This window comes from Vollenhovia emeryi, unplaced genomic scaffold, assembly GCF_000949405.1.
Source record: "Vollenhovia emeryi isolate VEMERY1.0 unplaced genomic scaffold, V.emery_V1.0 DF939175.1, whole genome shotgun sequence".
Taxonomy (NCBI): Eukaryota; Metazoa; Arthropoda; class Insecta; order Hymenoptera; family Formicidae; genus Vollenhovia; species Vollenhovia emeryi.
Window position 1 is genome coordinate 422246 of NW_011967191.1, and position 10141 is coordinate 432386.

A 10141-nucleotide genomic window follows, 5' to 3' on the forward strand; every position below is an offset into this window, starting at 1 on the left:
CGTCGTTCCGACGCAGAAGTTGTAGCGGCTTATCAGCTTAATCCGGCGCGCGTTTATCGCAAGGACGTCCTAGAAATTGCCGGCCTGTCAGCGGCGGTGAAATCGGGAATGTCGGTCGATCTTTCCTCTTCCGCGGCGATAATCCTCGGCTCTCCGGCGCTGATGCGGCGCGAGTGTATCGGCCGTGGCATATGCATTACGTGAAATCGTGCGATATTCGATGATTGCAAAAATGCATACGCGAGCGTGCAGTTCCTGCACGCGCCACGGGACTTTCTCTCCACCAGCCCCGGGTATCGGCGCACCCGATAGCACACGTGCGTCGCGCACGTATACACGTGTGTATCGTAAGTTTTGCTTATTCGCCCCGCGAGCATTATTCTTTCCGCCGCGTCTGGAATCTTTGACGTTACGACGTAATCCGCCGTTTTTCTGCCGGGACCTGCGGCGGCTCGCGGACGTTTGGCGCGGTGGAGAATAACGAAACGTCCGAGGGACGCAAAGCGCGAGCATAAATTATCGGATATCGAACGTGGTATATTTGAAATACGGCCATAGACAAAATTATTAGGCATCCTCCTAATCATTAGGCTGGTATTACATTTGTCGTGCATATTTTTTAAGCGCGTCGAATGGCTGCAGGATAGTAAAATTCTCTAGAAATTTTCTATTCAGCGGCCGATCAACACGCTTGAAAAATTTGTCGTGCGACAAACGTAATACCAGCCTTACACTGCAAATTTAAGTGTGTTACTTATAAAGGTAAATGTTCAAGCGCATGTGAGAAATGACTCGTTGATCGACATCGAAACCGTCATATTGACGTCGATTCGACATCGATCAACAAGTCATTTCTCGCTGAAATATGTGTAATTTGGTGAAACACTTTTGCACGCTTTCTTCTGTTTAAAATCGCGCCGCGATAAACGTAATTTACATACTTCTTGCCGTTTAAAAGTAATCTTTATAAATGGCAAGAAATGTGCGAAATGACGTATCTCCGAAGTCACATGTTGTAATTTTAAACGAAAAGAAGTGCATATAAAAAGTGCTTTACCAAATTACACATATATGTGTAGAAAAGTAACGCTTAGATTTCCAATGTATGGTATACTGTACTGAATCTAATACTAGACTTTTTGTTTAAAAGTTGTTTACTGTATAGAAGCAACGACCGCTTTAGTAAACAATTTTTGAAAAATAAAAGTTTTCCAGGTATTAGATTCAGTACAATATATTATAATAATTAAATATGGTGGGGGGGAGGGCCAATGCGGGAGCCAAACGCAGGTATTCATGCGAAAATATCGGATGCGAAACTTTTTATTGAATTTATTAATCAATCTTCAACGAGGGGGAAACCGCTGAGGGCATTGTGGTGTACCGATTTGCGGCATTACTGGGCATTTTTTGGGCATTAGGCCTTGCTGAGGCATTATAAAGGTAAAATAAGATAAAATAAAATAATAAAATAAAGTAATGCCCACTGGACATTAGTGGGCATTGGTCGAGGGGGAAACCGCTGACCAAAATCTTGTACACCAATGCCCAATAATGCCCAGTGGGCATTACTTTATCTTATTATCTTATTTTACCTTATTTTATCTTTATAATGCCCTAGCAAGGCCTAATGCCCAAACTAATGCCCAAAAAATGCCTAGTAATGCCCAGTAATGCCGCAAATCCGTACACCACAATGCCCTCAGCGGTTTTCCCTCGGCATTGGTGTACAAGATTTTGGTCAGCGGTTTCCCCCTCGTGAACGCCATAAAGAGAGAGTGAGAAATCTAAATTTTACATAATAAAGGGACAGATTGCGCGTCGTTATAAAATGTACATTAAAAATTACAAAATTTTTTGGACACTGCATTTTGTATGATTTTTGACAATATAATAATTTATAGTAGGGCGCTTAATAATTTTGTCAATGGCTGCATTTAACATCGCTGTTATACAACAAACTTGATCCGCGTCGAATCGCACGAAGGCACAAAGTGCACAGTGACCGCCTGAGATACTGCAACGAATAGCCCGACGAGGAAAGGAACGTGCCTGTAAAAAGTCGAAAGAAGGAAAGATAAGGTTAGATAAGGATGGAGGATAGAAGCGTTGAAATGCAACAACGTCCATTCCAAGAAAGTTGTTTTCGCCTGCCTACTTCTTGCTACCCGTGTGTGTAAATCATTCACGTTACACGTCACCGCGAGAGTATGGGACTGAAATCCGGGAACCTTGAGGAGGAAAAAAATAAATAATAACAAGCGGCCTTCGCGGGGCCGATCTGCGTAAGAGAAGTTAATTCTACTCTCTCTCTCTCTCTTTTTCACTCTCTTCCCTCTCGAGGGTATCTTCTGTAATAAATGTACTTTTTTTAAAGATAGCTAAAAGCGATAACTGGTCATTTAATAGATATTATAAAGTCACGTGGGAACGACGGCTGTATCAATTATATCGGCGGATAATATTACAGCGTCGGTACATTTCCCCGATATCGCGATTATTTTGATTGGCAGCGCGTCGGTTTCTCTCCCGGGAGAGAATCGCGATATCATTATTCGAGTGATAAATGAAAGATCGCGGATCCACCGGTATCTTTTCGCGGCTGCAAAAACGCTCGCCGGGCACGCCGATCGCCAGAGATTGAACGGTAAATCGTACTTGGAAACTTGCCGAGCGCGGTACGTCGCGTCGCATCGGCCGTACACTTTATAACGAATCCTTCACATTTCTTTTCGACGCGCGGATAAAGGATGATGTAAGTAATTCCTGTCTTACATCCAATCATCCTTCACCGCGGAGGATCGTACACGCGCAACATTTTTATGCCGCGATCTCGTCCTCGTTACGAGACGTTTTAAAGCGCGTGTCCTGGAGCGTCCTCTCTCTAGAAAATTTATGAAATCCGTGGTCTACTTAGATTAATCGCGACACCATTATGAGAAAGTAGTGAGAGGTAGTAAAAAAAAAGAAGACTGTAATAAACTCCGTTTCAAATGAACGTTATTTAGCATCCAATTTCAGTCGTGCTGCTGAATAAGTGGCGCCATGTAGGTGCCGTGGAAATTTGATCGTCACATCGTGTTTTGTATTTTCACAGCTAGACGATGTTTAAACGCTTGTCGAAGTCGAGGCGTCACAGCGCCGACGATGTCGCCCTTTCCCTGTCGGGCCCGGCGGTTCCGCTGGACGAGCCGTCGGCGACTTCAATGCCGCGGACAAACAGCCAGGATCTGGAAACCGCCAACCTGCTCAAGATCTCCCGCGCCAAGTATACCCGGAGGAGCTGCGGCGACGCGGCCGCGATGCAGACGCTGCTCGAGACGAAGCAGGACAACGAGCAGGATGTCATCGAGGCTGACTATCAAACGGTCACGGCCGTGCCGGCCTTCATCGTCGAGCACGATCCGAGTAAACAACGAGGTAAGCTGTCGATAATCTCCATATCTCGACGATGAAACGCGCTGATCAATTGAACGTCTTATTGCACTCGGACAAAACGATTTCTTTCTCTACATTTCTTTTATTTTGCTCACTTCAATCAGACCCGCAGAGATGTTGAACTTATGACACACATTTTTGGAGATATTTGCGTGGATCATTTAAAATGAGACGCCCTGTATAGCAGAATTAAAGGTTCAACATAGGGCCAATACTTGGACTCGGGTATACATAAAATTATGAATGTCGATTTTGAGAGCACCGGAGTCTTGATTTCGCCGAACGGCGGGTGCGTGTTGCGAGCGAAGGAGGTACGCAACCGTAAAAAGCTTGTAAACCGTCGCGTCGAACAATACAGCACGCACGGACATCATCCTGCGTAGCGGGTCTAAATACAATACTTTCAAACTGGGCTCTATGCTCCGGTGACTCCCATGTCCCCTGCCCCGTCGGTAACGAACGCGCAAAAAGGTACGGCCACTTGGCTGCCGACGTCGTTGATCTTGCTCCTGTTCCGAACGACCGCGAATTACCGCTAATCCAGGAAAACATCGCATCCTTTCACTAATCACTCGCTTGGCGCACTTGCCTCGTTAGAGCCCCCGTCGTCCGACACACTTGCTAACACCGACTTGCGCTCGCTGCTTGATAATATCAAAGCGAAGTTAGTAAACTTGCTTCTTCCGGTTGTATTTTAATAGAAAGTTCGCTCGCGGAATTATTAACGGAGGTAGCGCGTGTGTGCTTTATAGTGTCGTTGGCTTTTCGAAAAATTCTACGTCGACGTTTCATACGTTTCTGCTGGAAAATACGTAAATAGATTTTTTTTCTCTATTGCACGATATTTGGGAAATTGAAGAGGAGGAACGTCGGAGAATAGTCACGTTCTCCTTTTTTATAGAATACGAGACCAATTAGCGATGTAACTGTAACTCGTCGCAATTTGTATTAACGGCGCAACACTTTTCACTTTTCGATTTATATAATGCATTCTGATTATACAATTATTTAACGAATCTTATATGTAATCTTTACTTACCAGGAATATCGTTTTTTTTATCGCGCAAATTATTAAGTATCCTGGAAATGTGCCAAAATAAAATACGCGCAACGCTATTCTTACGGTTGTTAACAGAGGGGGGAAAAAAATGATAAAAACGAATTCAGGACGTCTACTTAATGATATACCTGCCTTCCCTCGCGTTCTTTTTTCCGCGCAATGGCGCACCTGCAACTCGCGCGATAGCGAGTAAAACACGCCAGCCGAGATATTCTAAATGCGTGATATTTTTGAACGCGGGGGGGGGGGAACACGGATTACAGTGATCGGCGACAAATAAGGCTGTTACAACGCGACGCGATATAAACCGCCTTTTGCACGCGCATCATGCCGTATACGCGCGATCGCAAAACACGTGTGCCCGATACTCGAGCAGCCTTTTAATCGTTTCTCGTTATGTAGAAGCGATGTGTCCGTGTCGCGGGCCCGTTAGCCGGGGTGACACCTCGAAAAAGTAGTCCCAAACTACGCGGAACCGCTGGCCACGGGTCCCCTCGTGTACGGCCCGCGTACCGCCATATGTCCCACGCGGATGTGGGCATCGGGCGGTTTTTCGTTGTACGTTCTGCGAGACGGCACGCTGCCGTTTCAATGTCTTACTCCCTTCCACCTTCGGGCCCGCTCCCATTGAGGCCCCGGGACGCGAAAAAACGGTTCCGTACGGCTCATTATCGAGAACGTTAACCCTTCGAAGCATACATTTTTCCTCTCAGCCGATTTTTCGGAAACTTAATACTGCAGAGTGTGCGCTTGATAAGGACCTAAACCCTTGGTCGAAACGTCGCACTGTACATCTTTTTATCGTCCTCGTTATTATTATGCAGACTGAACTACTTAAACGAGCTTGAGATATCTTTGTTGATTTTGAAAGTACCGAAAACTCTTAAGAAAGTTACGGGGCTACTCTGCTGACTTATAGACAATTTAATACATTTATTTTTTAAAACAATATACTGTTACCATTATTTAAATAATTGTCACTGATTGTATTTATGTTATTTCGTTCTGTAGTGTTGGGTCTAGGAATTTGGGGTCGCAGGATGGGCAAGAAGATCGATTCGTTTCGGCGGACCAGATCCCGCGAGGCTATCTGCTCCATTACGGAAAGGCCCGACGGCGTCGAGCGCAATGGCGTCAATAATAATAATAACATCAACAACAACGATACTAGTGCCAGCAATAATAATATCGACGTTCGCGAATTAAGTAAGATCCACTTGGACGAGAGGACGAGCAGGAAGTTACCGGCAGCCTGCCAGCGATCCCCGTCTCCGTTCAAATCATTCTTCATCCGGATGGGTTCCACCGGCATGCTCAACTCGACGAAAACCAACAGGAGATCTCCGAATATCGAGGAGAGAACGACGCTGCCGGACAAGGAGAGCTTGTTCAGAAGCTGCAGCACCAGTCAGCTGAATAACAGTCCGACTTACGTGAAGGGAGACGATCCGTCGGAGGGTATAGACCTGCAGATAGCCGCGCGAAAGGACAAGACGGTGTCCTGCGACGACCTGGCGGGACGTCGAGGCAACGATCAAGGGATCTTCGAGGCTCGCGCGCGTGCCGATCCTTGCGCCTCCGCGTACTCGTTGGGTAGCCCTGCGGTGAGCTTCAGTACCTGCGACCTCGAGAAAACGAAGAACGAATCGTTGATGAGGAAGAGCAGCAGCTGCGACCTGAAGGAAGCGAAGAAGTCCAACTTCCCGTACGCCTTCTTGCGATCGAAATTGTCCGTCTTGCCGGAAGAACGTCACGGATCACTCGTCCCCAAGGACGAGAGGCTCTTCAAGACCGTGTCGGAGGAGCACTTCCCGACCCTGCAAATCGAGGACTCTTACGTCAATACCACGACCCTCGGACGGAAGAGATCCAGAATAATCGGGAACGTCGACTGCGGCCTCGACGCCGCGAGGAATCGGGAAAATGTGCGACTGGGCCGGACGTCCCACACGGAGTTCCAGAAAAATTCCAATAGATACGAAGCGGACAGATACAGCCTGAACGCCAGCCGCCTCGAACGAATCGAAGCCGGGCTTCAGCGGGAGGGCATCGCTCGTTGCTACAGCCTGTTTGATGGAAGTTTGCTGTCGCTTCGGGAGAACAACGAGTTCCGACATAGCGAGGACACCACGCGCGACAAGGCGAACTTAGCTGCTGGTAGAATCGAGACCGGGATAACGGAGAATTGCAACGTCGAGCTCGACATGACTACCATCAGGAGTAACCGACGGAATTCGGTATCGAGCTGCGAGCAAAGGCTGTCGTCTCACTATGTGAGCTCGAACGAGTCTGGTTACGACAGCGACGGGCCACGAGGTGAATCCGTGGCGGCCTTGGAGAACGAGGGGCTCAAGTGCAGTTCGGACACCAGCAGCGTAGTGGACTCGGAGGCGGACAAACCAATAAGAAGTTCCACCCCGAGCGAGTGTCAGGATCAGGAAAACGCCCGGAACGCCGGCAGGATCGCGCGGAACTCCGACGCGGACGAGAACAGGCCAGACGCGATTTCCCGGATGAATTTCGAGGGAATAGATGGTCTCAGGTGGCACTGGAGCGGTTCCGGACGGATGCTGCCCAGTATTCACGGGACGTCCTTCGAAGAGGAAGCCGTGTCACGGCTGGAGGACACTCCGCTTCCAAGCTGCGAGGATAGGCTGAACCTCTTGTCGGATACGACAAAGACGCTGGACGTCTCGCCCCACCGCATGAGGTTGCAGCAGGATAAAACGAGGTTCCTCAGCGATATTATCCAGCCGCTGACCAGGGTACGGCGATGTTGCCTGATAGAATTGCACAAGAGAGACCCCAAGGAAAGTCTGGGAATTCGACTGGCGCAGCAGCGACTGGGAGATCTCCGGTACATCGTCGTGCAACTTGAAAGCGACGGCATCGCTCATAGGTGAGAAAAGTTCGTCGTATTACTAACTTGTTAAAAATGCACGCTATAATAAAAACTCTATCCTAATTTGACTTAATTTGATCATAGAGACAGAAATATAAGTTTTTTAAATCTGATTTTATTTATTTTAAATAATTTAATTTTTAAACCTCGTCTAGCAACAAGATTACTTATTACTTCGATTGCAGGGACGGTAGATTGCGATTGGGTGATGAGATCGTCGAAGTCGAAGGCAAGGAGCTAAAAACGCTGGAGACCCTCGAGGAAGTTCAGGAGTTTCTGCGGTCCTTTACCGGTAACACGGTACGATTAACGACGGCGTACGAGGAGACGATGCCGCAAGTGTACGAGAATCCACCGTCAGTCGCGCCCGGCGAGTACGAGTACTTGGAAAACGCGAAGAATCTGTCCAGCATGTCGTTGATCGACACCGAGACGAATCATGTTTCCTCAACGGTCGAGAAGAAGAAGAAGAAGAAGACGACGACGACGACCGACGGCGACGCGGAGCCACTTCAGTCGAGGAAGAGGCCCGACTTCCTGCCGCTTTCGTGCCTATCTGAGAATCAAAAGGACACCCGCAGCAGCGTGGAGCCCGCCACGGAGTCGCAGCACTATCTGTCGAGACACGTGGCCAGGTTCGAGAAGGGCTACGGCAAGCCCAGTTTGGGCTTCAGCGTTGTAGGTGGCAGAGATAGTCCCCGGGGTGACATGGGGATCTTCGTGAGAAGAGTCTTCCCCGGCGGGCAGGCCGACATTTCCAGATCGTTGTTCCAAGGTAGACTCCGCTTCAAAGGAATCATTTTCCGCGCGTAACAACCGTTAATTAACAGCTACGCGCGCTCGTAGCTGCTAATTAATATGCCAGGTGCCTTTATCGCTCGTCGTTATCGTCTCGATGAAGAAAAGTCGGATTAATGACAATTAAACCGTTGTATAATATTTGTTACACGGACTATCTGCTCGATAATTAGCGGGACTGGTCGAGTCCGTCCAGTTTGATCCGCCTCGATACCGCGTAATATCGCGCGCTTCGTTTCACACGTCGACGTGCCTCAAATACTTTTCGCTCGAGAGCTATCAATCGCGGGGATAAGGGAACGCGCATGACGACGCGTCGAACGCACGTTCGACGGACGGGCTTCGTGTATTCACGACGGTGCCGGGGATCCCGCCAGACAGCTGTCGAATCTTTAATCCGACAGCTAACGCCGCGTGCATATCTAAACAGTCGCGGCATGTTCCACCGTTTTTCTCCTGGCCCTTTTCTTTTCTTTTCTTTCCCCCTTTTCGCCCGTCCTCGCTTCCTTTCATCGGAAGACGGCGAGATACCTCGTGTGTCATTGACAGCGCCGGTATTAATATACCGTTTCCTGATATCTTTATCGTATTGTTAGGACGTTTTACGTACGCGATGCTCACACATGTACGCGAATCGTTTCCCACTTTTTTTCCCCCCTTTACATTCGGTACCTCTTCACATCCATCGCGAGTCAACCTGGTCGGGCATTAAGAGAGGTCAGAGAAATCGTTCGCGATGCCGACGACCAGGTATTCGCGGGAAGTTGACGCGCCGATAACCAGGAAGGTCGTTAGACGCGTTTCGCGTTCTCATGTCTCGAATTTCAACCGAGCCCGCCGCTTTTTACGCCTGCATCGCGGTTTCCTCGTTGCCCGCCGTTCCTTACCGCATACTTGAGTAACGGGCTGGTAGCTGATCGGCTTGCATAAGCGCAGGAGATAGCATCCCGCAAGAACGTCCTCGTCACGGGGTCATTGGCAGCCTCGAGGGTTACTTTTTCATCATTAAACTTTATTGATATTGTCGGGATGCTGTTTGAGAGAAAGAGAGAGAGAGAGAGAGGGCGATCCCGACAACTTTAAGCGGAGACTGCGGGAGTATTCTTTCCATTTCTCATTAATTATCGAATTAGCGGTGATTTTCGAAGAAATCGAAAGAATACCCGAAGAAGTATTATTTTCTTGAAAACCGATGAAGGGTAGTCCGTTTTCGCCGTCAATGACATGTAACATTAAAATTCACATATTACTTTCTTGAATTTCAGGTGACGAGATTTTGAGCCTAAACGGGCAAGTTTTGAAAGGCCGCACGCACCAAGAGGTCATCGAGTTGTTTAAGACGGTGAGAGAGGGCACGGTCGAGTTAGAGATTACGAGAAGACACAGGTGAAATTTATAAACATTTGTCTATAACGAGACGCCAAGCGTCGTATCGATGAAATATCGGCGACGTGACGTGGTTAATAAACGCTAATAATAATTGTTACAGATATCCGAAAAGTACTGTAAAAAGCGCGCCGTACTGAACAGTATGGACGTGGAGGAAACTGCCCACCGGAAGTGCTCCTTAGATTTAGGTCTAATCCACTATCGTTCGCATGGGGAAAACGGCGTTTTAGAATTCTAGTCTATCGAAAGAAATCTATGACTTCTCTGACGTTCTTCTCTCACGTAATTTATTTCGTGCGGCATATCTCGCAACCGTCTGATAGATTAATAGTTTTTATTATTAAGATAGACTCTCTACGCATGCACGCGCGCGTACCGTGGTATTATAATTATTGTTGAGTACCACGTCTTTAACAATAAGATTTTATACGAATAACGTTACGATGTATCCATTATATGCATTCTTTTTTAATCATAGAGGACAATAAAGAGGATGTTCCTCGCAGGTACCGAGCGGGGTACCGTATCCAGATTATTATTAATTAAATAATAAC

The 10141-nt window shown here is 47.6% G+C and overlaps 1 protein-coding gene across 2 annotated transcripts in view; it reads left to right on the forward strand.

Moving 5' to 3' along the window:
* Window positions 1–10134, forward strand: part of LOC105563441 — a 33778-nt gene extending 23644 nt beyond the window's left edge. For both annotated transcript variants that reach the window (XM_012015044.1, XM_012015045.1), the window contains exons 2-6: window positions 3098–3420; window positions 5510–7397; window positions 7586–8175; window positions 9464–9584; window positions 9688–10134. In XM_012015044.1, the coding sequence (XP_011870434.1) occupies window positions 3105–3420; window positions 5510–7397; window positions 7586–8175; window positions 9464–9584; window positions 9688–9724 (2952 nt within the window). In that variant the 5' untranslated portion in view covers window positions 3098–3104 and the 3' untranslated portion in view covers window positions 9725–10134. The remainder of the gene's footprint in view (window positions 1–3097; window positions 3421–5509; window positions 7398–7585; window positions 8176–9463; window positions 9585–9687) is intronic.
* The last annotated feature ends 7 nt before the right edge of the window (window positions 10135–10141 follow it).